The 18,729-nt window shown below is 57.5% G+C and overlaps 1 protein-coding gene across 3 annotated transcripts in view; it reads right to left on the bottom strand.

Moving 5' to 3' along the window:
* The window catches only part of Nfic (nuclear factor I C), a 31,706-nt gene that overhangs the window by 4,321 nt on the left and 8,656 nt on the right, over positions 1-18,729 (bottom strand). For all 3 annotated transcript variants that reach the window (XM_032907217.1, XM_032907216.1, XM_032907218.1), the window contains exons 2-8: positions 16,542-17,073; positions 6,145-6,216; positions 4,624-4,698; positions 4,396-4,519; positions 3,850-3,974; positions 2,340-2,465; positions 1,263-1,447 (exon numbers count right to left, since the gene is read on the bottom strand). In XM_032907217.1, the coding sequence (XP_032763108.1) occupies positions 1,263-1,447; positions 2,340-2,465; positions 3,850-3,974; positions 4,396-4,519; positions 4,624-4,698; positions 6,145-6,216; positions 16,542-17,073 (1,239 nt within the window). The remainder of the gene's footprint in view (positions 1-1,262; positions 1,448-2,339; positions 2,466-3,849; positions 3,975-4,395; positions 4,520-4,623; positions 4,699-6,144; positions 6,217-16,541; positions 17,074-18,729) is intronic.

Here is an 18,729-nt window from a genome sequence, read left to right as displayed (position 1 = left end):
CCGTTAGCACCAGAGCACGGGGCCCAGAGAGGGTGTCTGCTGCCTGGGAGTCACACAGCCTTCCCTTCATACCCAGCTGCAGTGGCCTAAGGGCTGCAGCCCTCATCATCCCCCAAGGGCAAATCTGGCCTCTTCAAGAGCCTGGGTTCTGGGCGACCTGGGGATCCCGGCTGTGGTCCCTGGGTGGTGAGGTAGGTGGGGCACTGGCCTTGGGCTGAGGCAACAAATAAAATATTAATAATCAAGGCCAGCTGTGAATAATTCAGGGTGTTCAACTGCGGCCAGGCTGGCGGCATCCCGCACACGGCGCCATCAATAATTAAGGGCATTTTATTTATTGATTCCTCTCGTGGAGAGTGTGGGGTGGAATATCTGCACGAATCTATCATCTAGCTGACTTTTGATTTTTTTTTTTTTCCTGAGGCAGAGCCTCTCTCTTTGTAGCCCAGGCTAGACTTGAACTTGCAGCTATCCTCCTGTCTCAGCCCTCTGAGTGCTGGGATGACTGACAATCCTGTATCTCTATGCCCCATTCTCTACATATCTCAATCTTAACCATCAGCTCTTGTCTGCGGCTGAAAAACCTAGGTGCCGGGGGGAAAGAACCAGGATTGTTCTTGCACCACCAGGGACAGAAAAGGGGAGAACACCTTATGTGGGGTCAGAAAGGAGGTGTGGATCGCAAGAAAGACCCAAGGTGGGAGAAGGGACACGACTTTGCATCTATAAAGGTCCTGTTGTAAACCAAACAGGGGCTCCACCCTGGCCACGCTCCCAACCCCTCACTGGGAGATTGTAGATTGATTTATTTAACTGGTGTGGAAACTGAGGCAGGGAGAGGCGAGTTCCTGGGGTTAGGCAGGGCACAAACTGTGTGGAAAGGCAACTTTAGCACCCATAGCTGGGTGGGGCCTGATGACTGCAGATCCCACGGTTGGTCATTGTGGCTTGGGACATGCTAGGTGTGGGTCTGGCCGTGGGGAGGGACCCATGGGACTCGGCTCACTTGGGAGCTCATCCTATGCTTCAATCCACTGCATCTCTGTGTCCATTCCACGCTGCTACATGGCAAACCAAAGTTATTTCCCCCAAATTCTCCCTGAGAGCCAGGTCCAGCGCCCCGAGTCCCACACACTCTTCTGTCACTTGACTGGGTTTTACCATGCAGCCCAGGCAGGCCTCCAGCCTGTAGTAACCCTCCTGCATCAGCTCAAAGGCTGCACATCTCAGACATGTCTTGTGTTTGCAGCCATGAAACTCACCGGTCCTGGCTGCTGGGTGGCCGGGTCGCAGGCCAGGGACACCAGATCCTTGAGTGGGTCCTGGGGGTTGAGATGTGGCGGGTACCGGATGGCAGTGTGGGGGAAGTAGGTGGAGGCTGTCTGCGGCAGGATGGGCGTGGCAGGGAAGTGCAGGGCTGAGGACGGGTGGGGGCTCCTCGCGATGCCTGTGGACAGACAGTCCCCAAACTCTCATGATGCCCAGTATGGGTGGAACTTAAGGCTATCCTCCTGCCCCAGCTTAAGTGACACCACAGTGGTCCCCAGCAGAGCAGATGGTGGGTGGGCGGATGGGTGCAGCTCTGTGCTCCACAGACCCTTTCCACAAAGAACCAGGCAGTAAACCAGAACCAGGCAGTAAGTCATGAGAAAGGACAACACAGGGCCTGGGTACAATGTGCAGAGAGCTCCCCAGACTACACAGAAGCATTCGTGAGGTTGTGGCAGGAGGATTACTGTGAGTTCAAGGCCAGCCTGGGCTACAAAGTGAGGCATTGCCTGATTACAACTAAATGTCCAATTTTATAACCTCCGATATTTTCACCTTATGCTGTGGCAACTACCCCACCCCCTTCCAAGCCTGTGAACCCACTTCCTGTCTCTTGAGTGTCCCTTCACACACAGTTCCCGTCACAGAGCACACATTGTAAAATACAACCTATAGGCCCTCCACACTGTGGGGTGTCAGAGCCTTGCTCCTGTTCACAGCTGTGTAATACTCCAGTGTCATCAGGGCATCACTAAGTCCTCTCCACAGTGGTCACCCCACCCTACTCCTTCCCAGTCCCCTGTCTCTACCCTCACAGGGCTCTATTGGAGTATGGCTAACCTGGCATGTATACAACTGGAGTTCAATGAAGTAGGTGCTTGGGGTCAGTGCTAATCAAACTTTATGTGTCACTCTACAGGTGACACTTGGTGCCCCTACAGGTCTCGCCACCCCAGGGCGGGTCATATCCTTTTTCCTGGCTTGAAGGCTACAATAGAACCAATGCTCAGAAATCGGCAACACGTTTGTGGCTGTGCTGGTGGCACGCGCCTCCCACAGGTGACACTCACCGCTGTGTACCGCGATGACGGGCCTGTGGTGCTGTGTGAAGCTGGAGAGCCGGGGGGAGTCCTGGGGGGATGGGCTGTTGAATGGAGATTTGTCCATCTCTGTCTTCTTCACCGGGGATGAGATGCCTGTGGGGAGGGGACCCAAGTCTCCATTTCTGAGGGGCAGCAAGTGATGCCACTGCCACCCCTAACCCAAGGCTGTACATGGGAAGTGGGAGAGCACTCAGAAAGTCCTCCAGTGGCTCAGGAGAGCGCACGGTGGAATACTACACAGCCACAAACAGGAGCGAGGCCCTGACATGTCTTCAGGGCAGGGTTCCTTCTGTTCTCAGAGACTTCTCTCTCTCTCTCGTCCCCTGGGGACAGTGATGCTGGGGTTGACCACAGCCAGGTGCTTGTTCCCTGCCTCACTGGCTCAGACTAGTCTTCAACTCATAGCAATCCTCCTGCCCCAGCTGCCCAAGTGCTGGGATACCAACTACAGTCTGTATCTGCTCTCACCACCCTCATGTCAGCAGACACATATCCCAGGTTGAGAGGGAACAGACAGCGGTGGACACCTGCCTCCCCTGGGGGTGACATGGGAAGTAGACTATAAGGGATGAGGTCAGACTCTCTGGGAGCAGCGCCCAGTGTGGCTGCAGCGCCCTGCTGTCTCTATCAGTCCTCCTGACCTCCCCAGTCTTACCCAGGGTCCCCTGGGGCAGCATCAGCTCACACCCCTTCCTGTCTAGACTGTCCCCATTACGGGCTCATTAGGGCCACTAAGCGGATTAGGGCAGCCTGTCTGTGTCCAGCCTTCGGCGCCAGGGCCTGCCAGCGCCAGGCCGAGATCCCCTGAGCTCCAACACGCCCGGCCCCTCCCCCGCCAGGCCTCAGTTTCCCCCAGCCACATCGTAGCCTGTGGAGAACTCCGGGATCTCCAGTCCCTGCTCTGGACACTGACTAGTCTTCAACTCATTGCAATCCTCCTGCCCCAGCTGCCCAAGTGCTGGGGTACCGACTACAGTCTGTATCACCAGAGACTCCGCTCCTCAGGCCGGGGATCTCACAGCAGTACAGGGGTAGAGCTGGGGTTTGCGGATGACTAGACCCCTCAGCACCTGTGACTCCGCCCCTTCCCACCCTCGGCGCTTCAAGAACGGCCATCGGGGTGTTGCAGATGATGAAACGGAGGCTGCCAGGCTGGGCTCGATGACCCCCGTAGGCTGTTATCTCAGGGGTTTACAGATGGGGCCCCGAGATGCCCAGGATTCAGGAGGCACCCGAAACCAAGAGCTGTGGGAACGCCTAGTTTCCGGACTTGGCTACAGGTCGAGGCATACAATTCCCAGGAGGCCCTGCGACTTGGTCCTGCTGCTTCTTACTTATGGCACCTGCAGTGTTCTGGCTGGGATATCTAGTTTACGTTAGGTAACATACGGCAGGACTACAACTCCCAGGAGCCCCTGCAATATTAGCCTAGCTCCTGCCCAGGGTGCGCGGGTCCTAACTGTGCCTCTAGTCCTACCTCCTTCCATGTCTTCCGTCCAGTTGCGGCTGCTACTCGTGGGCGAGTTGGGTGATGTGTAGTAGTCTCCGCCGGGGCTCGTGTCCACGTCCTCCTCCATCGAGCCCGACTTGTGCCGCTTGCTCCTGGAGTGGGTGGGGATGACAGTCCGGTTACCACGGAGATGGTGGAGGAGCTGGTTAACTTCCCATTTGTAGGGAGAGTTATGGAGTCATCACAGGACTGGATCCTGTCAATTACCCTTTGCCAGAGACACAAGGGGCAGAAGAGAGAGGGCACCCCAGTGTCTTTGCAGGGTGTCATAAGGGAAACAGACACATGATCAGCTCTCTGTTCCACAGATCTACAGAGAAATTTGCTGGACTCAGCGGCCTATCAGGGCTCAGGGAAAGAGCACTAAGACTAGAGTTTTGATGGATAAATAGTTTATCAGCCCACCCGTAAAGCAGAAACAGATGTTGCAGACAGAACAGTGGGTCAGCTAAAGTAAGAAGGGGAGGGGAGCTGAGACCCTGATGCACCCAGTGGGGAAACCTTGGCACCTACCCACTGGAGGAAGTACTGGGTAGAGTCCTTCTCATGCCAGCGCTGGCTGGGTTCAGGTCGTATGCCAGGTGGCCCTGCAGCTCTCCCAGGGAGAAGTTGGGCCCGGTTCCGGTCACCACAGGTGCTGGAGAAGGAGATGGATCCGATGAGAGGGCAGGGAGGAGCCCCGTGGCCCCATGTGACCGCCCCAACCCTGGAAATGGAGGGGCTGAGGGCGGGGACACTCACTCCGAGACACCTGGATCAGCTCCGTGACACTGAACACGCCAGATGTGACGAAGCTCTCCTGGAAGTCTGTCGTGTCTGGAAAAAGCACAGGGTCAGAGGTCAGCAGGCCAAGATGGCTGCCCCCTTTCTCCATGTTGCCCCACGAGGGGCCTGAAACCCCTCTGAGCCCTAATGGTTATGTGACACTCATGCTGAGTTCCTGCTCAGCTGTCACATGATCAAGTCTCCGCGCTGGCAGCAAGTACTTTACCCGCCAGGCTGTTGGAATCTACGCCCTATGCTGTGGTGGGGACGTGAGTGTGAGTGCCACATGGCAGGAAGTAGCCACGATGGAGAACTACACAGCCATGAACAGCCTGACCAACTTGGGAGATGGGTCTGTGGGGATGGTGGCTCTTGTGAATATAGACTTGGTATGAGGGAAGATTCTGGAACTACTTAGTGGGCTTCACTTCGGGTGGAGGTGGGTGCAGGTTGGACAGCAAGTGAGATGCCATGGCCTGGACAGTACAAGGCCACAGGGTGCAAATGCAGTTCCCAGGACTGAGCTGGCAGCAGGGAGCACACAGGGCAGAGCAGCAGTGGGACCGGCCCCCAGGGGGCAGCACAGTCCACAGGCACTGAGCACTGCCCTTGTGGCTGGGGTGGCCCTCTGTGCCCAATGGAAGTGCCCCGCCCGTTTCCTGCTGACCCAAATGGTGGCGGGCGGGGGGGGGGGATTTCCTGTTTGTACAGCGCCCACCAAGCCCATGTCCGGAGGCAAGGGAGTCCTGAGCACTGGGATCCTCCCTTGGGGTCCCACCTTCTTCCACCCTCTGGTTGGAAGGGAGGAGGCAGGAAGAGGCCCAGGAAGACCCAGGGTCATGGCCGGGATCACAAGCCTCCTGGCACAGCCCGGCTGCAGGGCTCAGGCCTTTGCTTCTCCCTTCCGAGCCCAGCTTCTTGCGCTTCTCTGCTCTTTCCTACCCTCACCCGAAAACCTGTGTTTGCCACAAAGGCCATGATGTAAGCAAACTGCTGTCCAATCACCAGAAATATCTAAGTAAAGGGCACCCCCCAAAGGAAATAGGACTCTTCCCACCCTTCACCGGGGAGGGGGGGGAGTCTAGACACCGCTCCACCCTGGCCACGCCCCCATCCCTCACTGGGGGAGTCTAGACACCGCTCCACCCTGGCCACGCCCCCATCCCTCACTGGGGGAGTCTAGACACCGCTCCACCCTGGCCACGCCCCCAGACCTCACTGGGGGATTCTAGGCGGGGCTCCTCCCCTGACCATGCCCCCAACCCTCACTGGGGGTAGTTTGGGCTAGGCTCCATCCTGACCACGCCCTCTAACTGGGGGAATCTAGGCAGATCTCAATCCTGATCACACCCCCAGCCCTGGGGGTGGAATTCTAGGCAGGGCTCCACCCTGGTCATGCCCTTATCCCCGCCCCCCAATTGTTTAGACACTCCTACTATTTAGTTCAGGCTACCCTTTAAAGTCATAATCCTCCTGCCTCAGCTCTAGCTGACTCACCCAGTGTGATGGGCTTGCTGTCCTCCTGGTCTGAGCCCACTCCTGTCCGGGGGCTGCTGCTCTGCTCCGCATCTGCCAAAAGAGAAAGGGACAATTATTGACACAGCAGGGACCTCTGATCCTAGCTCTGCCATTTCTGTGCTGTGTGGCCCTCGGTAAGTGACCCCTCTGGGCATCAGCTGTGATATTACATATGGGGGGACTGAAGACAATGAGAGATCCTGGAGGCCTCTGGTCCCCTTTCCTCCCTGACCCCACCCACCCCATGCTTCTATCTTGAGGAAGGGCCTCATGTAGTTCAGGCTGGCTCCAAACTCCCTTTGCAGCTAGGATGACCTTAAACCCCTGACTCTCCTTCTTGCACTCCCCCACCTTCAGTGCTGGGGCGGCACATCTGGTGGTGGGGCTTCCTGAGAGGGGCCTAAAGGGGCCTCCAGGCTCAGTGTCAAGAATCCCCTGGCTCCTCCTCTGCACTTTCCCTCCATTTTATGTAAAAATAATTCTCTCCTTGGCAGACACTGTGACCTGCTGTGGTGTGTGTGGGGGTAGGGGTGGGGTGGGAAATGAGTGAGTGGAGGGGGAGGGGTACAACCTGACCCTGGGCCTCAGTTTCCCCTAGCAGTGGCACAAAGGATTAGCAGGACCGCCTGGCTGGAGGCTTCTGGGAGGGGTCCCAGCTCCTGTTGAATCATGTGGCTTCGGGGGGCTCGGGGAGGGACTAAAACTCGCTGACTCTAAATCCCAAGGTCACCGTAGTAAGTGGGGCCCAGAGGTCAGGGGTCGGTCCATCCACAGAATCCCTCCTAAAATTCTGAAAGTGAAGCATGGTTGCACGCATGTTAGGAAAGTACTACACACCCGGACTCTCCTCCCAGGCAGGCTCCACCCCTGGCCACACCCCTGCCCCATACTGGAGAATTCTGGGCGGGGCTTCACCTGACCACGCCCCAAGGGGACGAGGTGGCACTGGCTGGCAGGTGTGGTTTCTTGAGTTAGCCGCTGTTCCCTCACTTTCCCAGTCTGCTTTGCTCATGCGTAGCCCACGGTGTCGCCTCCCATGCGCCCCAGTTTGTTCATACAAAGTGTGGGCACTGCAGCCACGGCCATGTCCTTCCCCAGTGGTTGAGAACTCTAGTGGGAAGGACACCAGAGACCTGGGATGGTGATGGGACATCTGGGGATGCCAGAGCAGCTAATCTTCCACAGCTGTGACTCCACTGTCATCCTCAAGGCCTCTGGGGCTGTCATGTGACACTGATGGGCCTGGCCATGGCCGGTAAGCTAAGGATGGTCATGTGACCATACAGGCCATTCTTGCGTGGGTCCCTAAAGGTCTAAAAATGGGTGCTTAGATCTGCACTCAAGATGCGGTGAGAAAGGGGTAACAAAATGCGTGGAGCACTATGCATCCAGGATTGGGAAAGAGGCCAGTGTAGCTCATCTCTGCATCCAGCCAGCTTTGGTTCTCCCTCCAGACTGAGTGCTCCTGCCAGCTGCTGGAGCAAAGCCTGTCCCGGGGCCTTTGCACGGTGCTCCCTTTTTCCCAGCATGCCCTGGTACAGGCTCAGGAAGCTTGGAAATCCCCTTCCTCCTCCCACGCACATCCAGTTCAGTTCTAACCTGCTAGGGACCCTGATCCCGACCCACCTTGTGCCTGTGTCCCTGCGGTAAACCTGGCATTTGTTGTATACACACACATCTGATACCTGCTGTATACACACTGGCCTTGTCACAGGCACCCACAACCAAACGCCAGTAGAGACCACAAGGTTCTTAATCATGGATTTTTTTCCCCCCAGCGAATCTGCAGGAGTCACAGCATGAAGGCTGGACTGGAGGTGGATGTCACAGGCAGACAATGACACAAACGACCACCCTCGACCCACCCACAGAAGCTAACGTCAACCTGGCAGTGCTGTGTCACTTCGCGGAGAGCACTTGACAGTGCTTAAAACACCCGCCAATCCACTGTTGCATAAATAAAAGAGGGGGCCAAACAGATGGACATGCGGGGAGCCCTGGGCTTGTGGAGGCGGGGCTGAACTTCCCATCTGGCTGGTGCTTTCCAGCTACAGCAGGCCTGGGCCAGAGCCAACTCGTTCTCCTGGCCAAGTCCTCCCAGGGGTCCTCCCTGCCACCGACAACCCCACCCAACGGCCCCGTAGGGCCCTGGCTAATGGCCCAGACTAGCGACCCTGAAGGGACATCCTGGCCTGGTCACTCTGTGCATGTGGCTGGGGAGGCACAGTGAGGCACAGGGCCGGTCGACAGGCCACATGGCCAGTGACATCACTAACTGGGCAGCCATTTCCTCGGGGTTCCAGATGCTGCCGTGGCCCGGGCAGCCATTTTGTGGCTGGGGAGGGCCAACTGGTTACAGGCAGGGACATAGTGCCAACCCCTCCCCAAGAGGGGGGGACCAGGAAAGGGATCCCCGTTTAGGGCATGGTGGCCTGCTCGGCAGCCTCTGGGGATAAGCAGAAGGCGCCAAGCTGTGGCACGGGGCCAGGTGGCCATGGTGGGGTACAAGGACAGGTGGTCATGTGGGAGATGGGGCCAGGTGGCCACGGCCACCCTCGACCTGGCAGTGACACCAAGGCCCTGTCAGTCGGGTGGCTCCTGGGCTTTGAGACTGGAGGTTAAAAATACCAGGCGTACCCTGGTCCTTTCCAAAGTCAAATGTGTCACCCGCCAGAGGGAGGAGCCGAAAATAACCCGTGTTTACACTCAGCAGATTCCTGGCTTCCCCTGCTCCCCTCTCCTGGTCAGTCCCAGGAATCTATCTGTGGCTGCAAGGAGGACAGCCAAGCCAAAGCCCCAGGACATCCAAAGCCATGCAGGGGGCAGGGGTCCTCCTCGCCTCCCCTTCCCTGTCATGTCCTCAAGAGGTTAGCAGCCTGGACTGAGAGGTTGGGGGAGACAGGCTCCAGGTCAGCAGGGCCATCTCAGACTCAACGAGCTACAGACTCAGAATGACCCTCCCTGTTTGTGTCATGGCTACTCATGCTGGAGGAGGAACGCACACACCATTCTCGCAGACCCATTCACCCTCCTCCAAGAAGGGTGCTCAGTGCTCACTGCTGCATTATGGGAGGACATGAAACAGGCATTCTACAAACACTTGCAGGGCAAGGAAACCCGGAGGAAGGGTGAGTTAATGGGAACCACCAACTCTGAGTGAAAGGGGTGGGGCCAGACAAGCCCCACCCACACTGGTCTCCAAAGTGAGGGCCCAGATGGTTGACTAGGAGTTTGCTAAGCCACGCCCCCAGTCCCCTCACTGGGGGATTATAGGCGGGGCTCCACCCCTTGACCAAGCCCCTCTCAGGGGAACTCCTGAAGGGGGTGGAGGTGAGGCTCTTCAGTCCAAGTCAATGCAGATGAGCAGTTGAGGCTCAGCCTGGGGTTGCATAACCCAGGTAACGTCTGTGGTGCTGGTAGTGGTTGGGCGTCCACACCTGGGGAATCCAAATGATTCCTTTTCTGAAACCCTCTAAGGTTTTCCTGGAGCCTCAGTTTCCCCAGCTGTCAGAGCAGCTGAGATGTGGCTTTATTTAGCTCAGGACCAAATTGGCAGGATCGGAGCTCGGCCCCTCCCCCATGGTCTTCCAGGTGTGTCCTGGGTTCAAGTGTGAATTCTTTTCCTCTGGCCTCCTGTCAGGTAAGCACCAAGTTGGTACCGGCTGTATTCTGGCCCTTTGGCACTCATATCTACTTTTCTAATGTACGATGGGGAAACTGAGGAAGGGCAGGGTCGGCTAAGGCTCACCTGACTTCCACCCAGTGATCCTCCACAGCAGCCACTATAGGGCGCCTGTGAGCAGAGCGGCCCCTCCCTCTCCGCCCTGGCCCGCACCTTCCTGACCCCAGCTGTGCTCCTCCCTCCGTGCCACCTTTCCCTCTTCACATCGCTTGAGTGAAACAGGCATGAGGTGGGTTATGGGAGACAGTGGTGACCCAGGGCTCCGCCTTGCCTTGAGCTCTACCAGGCTGGCCTTTGCTGGGAACCGGGACTTGAACTCAGGTTTTGGTGCTTTTGCCCGCCGTCACCTCCACACACTGATCTCCGCACTCTGCCTCCTACATGCTCCACCCTCTTAGGCGTTTTTTCTGTTGTCGCTCTTGGCTGGGTCAACAGGGCTGGGAGCAGCGCCTTGCACATAGTAGGTGTTTAATAGTTGCTCGCTACACACTGGCTTGGCTGGCCGAGTCCAGCCTCAACCCCTTCGTACAACACAACCCACCGCCTCTCCATTGGCTGACTAGTGAGGCTGCACCTCTTACAGATGGGGAAACTGAGGCTGGAAGGGATGTCTGACCCTGTCATTGGAGGGGTAGACTGGGCCCATGGAGGAGGGCTAAGGGGTGCAGTCCCGGGACGCGGCCCCTTTAAGCCCCTCCCCCACGCGGCCGGCGCCTCCTTATGTAATTGGGCCGTTGTCCTTGCATAACCCAGTTACATAAGGAAGCCTGGAACGGGCGGCTCCATCCGGCGGGGGACCAGTATGCGCGCACTGCAGGCCCTAACATCCCAGCCCGGTCAGCAGCTGCCACAGCTGGGGTTCACACCTCCCACTGGCTCCCACCCATGGACCCCACTGACTCCTACCCGCTTCCCGCCCTCCCCCTATCCCCTACCGTCGGATCCCACCTGAGCACCCTCCACCCCCCAACTCCTTACAACCTCTGCAGCAGCCAGGAAAAATAACCAGTTTCAAATCTAGCACAGAATCTAGGTCCTATTCCCATTATTCAGAATGGGAAACTGAGTCCCAGAGAGAGTGAACTCGAAGCCCAAAGCTGCACAGCGCTGACCACAGCACAGGGAGGACCCCTCAGGGCACAATGACACTCCTGCACACACACCCTCCTGTGCCCTCTGCTGCCACCTGTCTTAGCAGGGCCTAGTATGCAGTAGGCACTCAATGAATGCAACCCTTGTGGCCATACATCTAGTGACATTTTAGGCCTTGGCTCTGCAAAGAGGGACCGTTTTAATGTTCCATCTAGTTCTCTGTAAAAAAAAAAAGGGGGGCAAGGCTGCTTCCTACAGGGTAAACTGAGGCAAAAAGGAAGGGAAGTCTCAGCCTGCTTCATTCACAATGCACACCTGTGCAACCAGAAACAGCAGGTGTCCTATAACTGCACAGAACCTGGCCCCACTGTCCCCAACCCTGGGAACCCCATGTGTCTGGGATCGGGGCTAGGTCCATTGAGCCTCTGGGCTTCTGTCCTGAGGCTGGCCCTTTAAGGCTGTCTGAGGCTTAGGTCTGTCCCAGAGTGACCCCCAGGGAAGGGTGTGGTCAGGAACAAGGGGCCCATTCAGTTCTGAGTGGGTGGGGGATGGGGCGGGGCAGGCCCAGGAGGGAGGGACTGGTGGGAGTGTGTTAGGAGAGACTGACAGACACCTGGAGTCAGACATGAAGGGGACCCCTCCTTCTGTGCACCCCTGGAATCAGCTGAGTCTCCCTGCTCCTCACAGTAGAGCCCTTCAGATCCAAAATGGCTGACGGGCTTCTTCCTGAACACCGCAGGTCCCAAGCATGGGTTCCAATCCTCCTGAGTGTCTCTGTACCCAACCTCAGCCCTCAGGGTTCAGTGACATAAAATTGTCATATCAGGCAGTGTAGACACTAAGCAAGCAGCACCGGAAGGTGACCCCCTGCCTCAGGCCTTCCCTCAATAGAAGTGGTACAGAATCTGTCCCAGAGCCTTCTAGAACCTGGGACTCTGCAAGTTCCCAGCCTTATGATGGGCTTCTGTAGAGCTCAAGAACCACCCTCAGCTAAGTAGCATGTTTGAATCTAGCCTGGGCTACATAGGACCCAGTCTTGAAATCCAAACAAGACCAGCTGGAAGGGCACTGGCTCGTTCTCTGGGCCTCAGTTTCCCAGACTCAGGACACCCCATGTCTCCAAGAGTCCTGTCCATCATCCCACAGCAAAGTCCCACCCACTCTGACTTCAGGCCCACGCAGTGGGAAGGGCAGTGGGGCTGCTGTCTGAGGGAACGCAGATGTCCTGAGCTGCCCCCAGCCAGTCCCGGGCGTAGAGCCAGGACACCAACTGTGTTGCACACAGGTGCAGGGGGGTATCGTCCACTGCTGAGCCCCAGAACACGGGTGCCCCAGGGTGACCCCTTCTCCCACACTCTGAGCACACGAGTTGCCATAGGGACGGTGGCACTTGATACCTTTCTGCACTTTAGCAGAGGAAATGGTAGAGACCAGAGATGTTCGAGTTTCCCAGGGTTACACAGACTGCAGGGTGGAACAACAGGCTCCTGGGCCCCTTACCAGCCCCCATCGAGCTCCGTCCCCTCCCCACACCCCTCACAGGCCTGGACCCTGGAGAAGCCTACAGCAAGCAAGCCACTTGTCCAGGACCACAGTGTCACCAAGTGACACCATGGCTGACCACCTACCAGACATGCATGACCACAGAGCCCCTAGGCCCCTGATGGGGAAACAGGCTTGAGGATGTTGAGCACACAGTGGGCCCTTGCTCCCCTCTGGGGACTGTAAGTCCGAGGATCTAGAAGGAAGTGGGCCAGCCTGGGCTGCACAGTGAGCCTGGTATTTTTGAGGCAGGTTCTCACTCTGTAGCCCAAGCTGGCCCTAAAATTACAGGAGTCTTCTTGCTGCCCTGTGCCTGGTGGGTTTTTTTTTTTTTTTTCAGGAGTTTCCATCTGTTATTTAGGGACTCAGCTGAAGGATCACAGCTCAAAATGAAGGTGAGGCTGGAAAAGGGGGGCGACCCCTCCCCTAAAGATGGAGCAGTGAGACTGGGCGTGGTCAGCGTGGAGCCCCGGCTAGAATTCCCTGAAGGATTAGCCAGGGGTATGGTCAAGGGTCCCCACCCAGAACACACACACACACACACACACACACACACACACACACACACACACACACACACACACACACACACACACACACACACTGAGGAGCTGGGGCGTGGTCATGACTTAGCCCTGTCCAGAACTCCACAGTGAGGGGGCTGGAGGCGTGGTGAAGACAGAGTTCCGCCCAGAATCCCCCCAATGAGTAGCTGGGGTGTGGTCAGAGGTGGAGCCCCGCCTAGAATTCCTTAATGAATGGCTGGAGGCGTGGCCAGGGATGGAGACCGTTTTACAGTCCACCCCCCTTGAAGGGGCGAGGCCTTCCTCAAGCCCTTTGGGGAAGGAGCCCCAAGCCTGCCCCCTGCAATTCCAGCACCGACAGGGGCAGCATGGAGCTTCCCCCCTGGCACTCGCACGCTTACACTCCAGCTCTGGATCCTGCCATGGCAGCCACCCCGTCCCCGTGGCTGTTGGCGGGAAGCGAGTCCGGCCATGACCAGCACATGGGCACCATCTGGGCTGGCAGCTGCTGGCTCTGGGCGGGCCTGGCACCCCTCCCCCCTGGCATGGTGCCTGCCCGCGCTTCGGGTTTCGCAGGCTGCCAGCGGGGCGGAGTGGGGGGGGGGGAGGGCGGGCTGGCAGCCACCTCTCCCGCGGCCCAGCATTCCCAGACTCCTTCCAGAAAGCAGGCCAAGTCGGGGATTCTGACTCTATTCCTCCCGCCGCTGGCCTCCTCCCCATCAGCTCTCCCGCATCTCAGTGCTCCTTGCACGCTCCTCCCTGTTGTGCTCTGGGCTTCTGTGATCCCAGGACATTTGCCCAGGCTCTCCCTGCCTTTCTCAGGCTCCTCACCTCCTCCACTGCTCCCCAAACTTCTTCATTTTAAACAACTGACTTTGAACTCAGTATTTAGCCCAGGCTGGCCCTGAACTCTGAAATGCTGTGATGACAGGCAGTATCTGCTGTTCTGGGGACAAAACCAGTCCGACCTACCCCGCCCACCACCAATTTAAGCCACTGTCACCATTGTTTCAAGTCTCATGTCAGACTTCCAGCACTGACCCTTGCGCCCCCCAAGAGGTCAACCTGAGCTCTACCACCCCAGTGTTAGCATCAAACGTGGTTGGGACAGGGCACAAGGAACTTGTGAGGCAGGAGGGGGACAAGAGACCGTGCCCTCCACTGAACTGAGAACTACTGTCTCAGAGAGAGCTGGGTCAGGCCTGAGGACCAGACTGGGGATCTAGAGCTGGGGTCTCTCAGTGGCCTCGCAGGGAAGCAGGGAGGTGAGGCAGACCTCTCCAGTTCAGGTGTGTGTGCTGGGGGGTGAGGGGGTGTTGGTGGCCCTGACAAGGCCTTCGCTTTCTCTTGGCTGTGACATCCCAGACAGGACAGGTCTCCTCTTTGACCCTCTGTCTTTTCCTCTGTCAAACTGGCTTCTGCATTGCTGGCCACTGCCCAGACTCCAAAAGAGCTGCTAGGCTGGGCATGGTGGCACAGTCTCAGTGGTGGTTGAGGCTGGAGACCCAAGGTGGGCTGTGTTACAACCCAAGGTGTCCAAGAACTGATGGAGGGAGGGCAGAGCTGGGAGTTGGGGTTCTGGAATATGGTCAGGAGATTTGCTTAGGGAAAAGCATTCTGGGGCACAAAGGACACTAGGCTGAAGTCTGTGACAGTGATGGTGGCTCTGGTGTGGCCTGTGCCCACTGCATCTGGTCCCTTTTTTTTTTTTTTTTTTTTTTTTTGAGGGATTTCTGGCTTTTTTGGGGCCTGTTTGTGAGCACCCTACCCTATAGATAAGCAAGCGAGGTACTGAGACAGAGACTGACCTGCTGGGGTCACACAGACAGCTAGTAATAGACTGGCAGACCTCGGGTCTCCCGTCTTCCAGGGACAAAGCAGGCTGAGCGGGGTGACCTGTGGGACAGTGTCCTCCTCAGGAGGCCCTGCAGAGGCTGGGCAGAGGAGAACTGGGGAGGGGAGATGCAGGGAAATTGTGCTGACACAGCAGAAAGAACCTTTGAAATTTTTATCAGCTCAACTCCAGGGAAGCAGGGGAGGGACTGGGACCTGAATGCCAATGAGCCAGGGACCCCCAGCTCGCCCCCCTTGCTTCTGTCACCTGTCTGCCACCTCTGACCCACACAGCTGGGAGCTGATGGCTGGGCAGAGGCTGAGGCCAATGGCAGTCAGAATCAGGTGAGAGCTGGGACAGCCCCTGGTTGGCCTGGTTGTATCATTGTGGCCACCTGTGACCAGGGCTGGACACTGAAGCCCAGAGAAGACACAATCCACCTATCCGGGAGCAGCCTACGCAGCCCATGCTGCCCTCCATCATTCGGATTGGGTCTTGGGCAGTGACCCACATGGGTGCCTGGGGTACACGAGTGGCTTCCAAAGCTGACCCTCAGGAAGAGCATGAGCTGTCTACCTCACAGCGATCCCCCTGCCTCTGTCCCCAAGTTCTGTCGGTCCACCCCACAACAGCTCAAGGACCCAGAGCAGCTCTCACCTACCCTGATGCTCCCAACTCAGCTAGGACCAGAAGTGGGTGGAGCCATAAGTGTCCCTACCCAAAAGTAAGGCCCACCTTATGATGGCTGTCCCACCTCTAGCTCCTCCTATACAAAGTAGACCACAGTGGCATTGTCCCGTCTGGCCACCCCCGTCTGGCCACGCCCACCCCAGCTCCAAGTCAGCCCCTGGTTAGGGTTCTCGTCCCAAACAAACAGTTCTTCTCCTGCCTCAGATCTGTGGACACCATGCCCACTGCCCCACACTCCCCTGGGGACACAGATTCTGGCTGGGTGGAGGCCAGCGCTTTGATGGCCACTCCTTTCTATGGCTCCATACACTTGACATCTGCCTACTTCTCCCATTCCTGACAAGCATGGCTCACTGGACTCTGTCTGGAAGCAGGACAGGTATACACAGATGCTGATCATGCCTCCCATGGTAACCCAGCCCTGCCCTTGCACCCGAAGGCCTTGCTCCAGTCCCTGGAACCAGCTGGTGACTATGGCCCCACCCACGACCGTAACCCAGGACCTCCTGACTGCGCATCCAACTTGGACCCCGACCATGGTCTCACCCCTGACTACCACCATGGCCCAGATCCTGTGAGGTAACCATGGCTTAGCATCTGACTGTAACCATAACCATTATGATGTCCCTAACTATGATCCTGACCCCCACCATGGCTCTGAACACCCTTGACACTGACCTTGCCGCCCCCCCCACGACAATCTGACCCTGACCATGGCCCCACACTGATCATGATCCCACCCACGACCACAGACATCGATTACATAGGTCTTGACTATGACCCTAAACCAGGACCTTGCCACCAACAACAATCCTGTTTCTGACTGTGACCCTGTCTGTGACCTACAGTCCTGCCCTGCCCGTGGCCCCGCCCCCGAGCACAGCTCTGACCCCAGCCTGCCTGAACCACAGCCCCTCCCCTGCCCGCGCGGCCCCTCCCCCGTTCGTTCAGGGTATCATTGCCTCTGCCCACAGCCCTGATCCTCTCCTCTCCCTGCGCACCACACACTCACCGCGCTCCCGCACGAAGTAGGCCAGGTACAGGTCCAGCTCCTTGACGGCCACGCCAATATGGTGCGGCTGCACACACAGCACAGGGTGCGCGCAGGCAGCGGCCTTCACCAGCCGCTCGCCGTCCGTGCTCTCCAGTGGGATACCCTTGAACAGGATGACCATGACCAGGTCCAGGCGCCATACTTTGTCAGCCTGGCGCAGGCAGTCGATGCGCCGCATCTTGCCCTTCTGGTCCGGGTTGGACAGCACACAGCCCGGTGCCTTCTTGCCTGTCACAGCCAGTACGAAGTCTTCACGGCACTCGGGCCGGATGTCCTTGCGCAGCTTGGCCAGCAGCCGTGACGCCCACTTCTGCTTCACCTCGGCCTTTTCACCCAGCAGTTCATCCTTCACCGCGCGCTCCTCGTCTTTCGACATGCGCTTCTCGTGCTTCTTGAAGTACTTGCGCTTGCGCGCCTGCAGGTTGAACCAGGTGTAGGCGAAGGCACGCACATGCGGCAGCAGAGCCTCGATGAATGGGTGGAACTCATCCTGCGGAGAGGTGGGGAAACTGAGGCATAGGTGGACAAAGACCACTGCCCAGTCAGGGAAACTGAGGCTCATGATGTCCCACACAGATGGGGAAACCAAAGCCTGGACAGACCTCCCACCGATGGAGAGGAGGGTCAGGAAATGAAGCCCTGGATAGCTCACTAGGACTCCCAAGAGATGACAGGGCAAGGGGGCTGGGGATTTAGCTCAGTGGTAGAGCGCTTGCCTAGCAAGCGCAAGGCCCTGGGTTCGGTCCCCAGCTCCGAAAAAAAAAGAAAGAAAAGAGTCAGTTATGAATGTATGAGTCCAAATTAAATCCCAGTAGGCTGGAATCAGACTCATTGGTAGGAGACCCTGACAAGACCATGTGAGATGACAGGGCAAGCCGAGGACCTTAGGGATACCCATGTCCTGGATGGGAAGACTGAGGTTCTAAGGACAGGGCCTATCCAGAGAGGCCACCTACAGCCAGCATTCCAGAGCAGAACTGCCCACTATGGTTCCATTAGTGACACCTCAGCCTGGGCTCAGGGAACAGCGACAGTGCAGCTGACTTATAATAAAGTTTTATTGACAGGAGGGGACGAGTGCATCAGCTCCACATGGCAGCAGACTCCTGAGGTCCCAACTGCCAGCCTCAGGTACCCCAACTGCATATGGCAGGGCCAAGCAAACAGTGGCACTCAAACCGTGCATGGGCCACAGGCCTGAGTGGAGGCAGCCCTCGGACTTCCCCTAGACCGTGGGAGCAACGTAGGGTATCCTCCCCTGTATGGGAGAAGTCATCTTGAGAACACAAGGGCCATTCCCACTCACAAAGTGCCAGGAATTTAAGGGAAAACAGTATTTTGTTTCTGCCTCTGCTGGGAGTCAGGAGTCTGACACAGGAGTCACACATTTCCCCACAGGGACCAGCAGGGAGCACCCCAAGCTCCACTACCTGTGGCTTCCTGGGAAAACTGAGGCCAAGGCCTTGCAGAGATACCCCAGGTCCTCACAGGGCCTTGAGGAGCGGATCACTGCTCGCTAGTCTGTTTCTTTCCTGAGTTGGGGTCTCCTCTGGACTCCCAGCTTACTGAGGAGCCCCCCCAGGTAGCACCTGCCTGCTCGGGGATCCAGGTCCCTGAACTCCAGAGCCAGTACACCAAATGCCACCTATTACCAAACCTCTGAAAATAGCTCGTGAGCTGGAGGAGGCCAGGCCACCCGTCCCCAGGCCAATGTCCTCTGAAGTGTGAGTCACTGGAACAGCTGTGGCCTGGACCTGGGGGGCAGGGTGCTTCCGATGCCTGTTGAGGCTGAGGAAATGGGGAGACTGGGCTAGCCTGGGGGACAGGAGCAGGTCCCTTCTTGGGTCTGAGTGACATGTGAGATCAGAGAGCGGATGGAACCTGTCTAGGTTTACACAGCCCTCAGCCGGGCTGGGGCAGCAGGCTGGGTGGAGGGTCCCCTGCCCAAGGGATACATCTGCGAGTGCAGAATCGGGTGGAGGTCAGTGAGGGAGGGGTGCTGGCATCCCAGAGTCCTGTCTCTAAATTCATTCTAAATACATTCTGAGCCCCATTTGTCACCACTCTCTAGGTTCCTCCCCCTCAGGGAGGAATGTGGTGGGTGCCCACGTCACTGATGGCCCTAGTTGGCCAGAAAGGTAAACAC

Source organism: Rattus rattus, chromosome 1 (genome assembly GCF_011064425.1).
Source record: "Rattus rattus isolate New Zealand chromosome 1, Rrattus_CSIRO_v1, whole genome shotgun sequence".
Classification (NCBI taxonomy): domain Eukaryota; kingdom Metazoa; phylum Chordata; class Mammalia; order Rodentia; family Muridae; genus Rattus; species Rattus rattus.
This window is presented reverse-complemented; position numbering and strand designations above follow the sequence as displayed.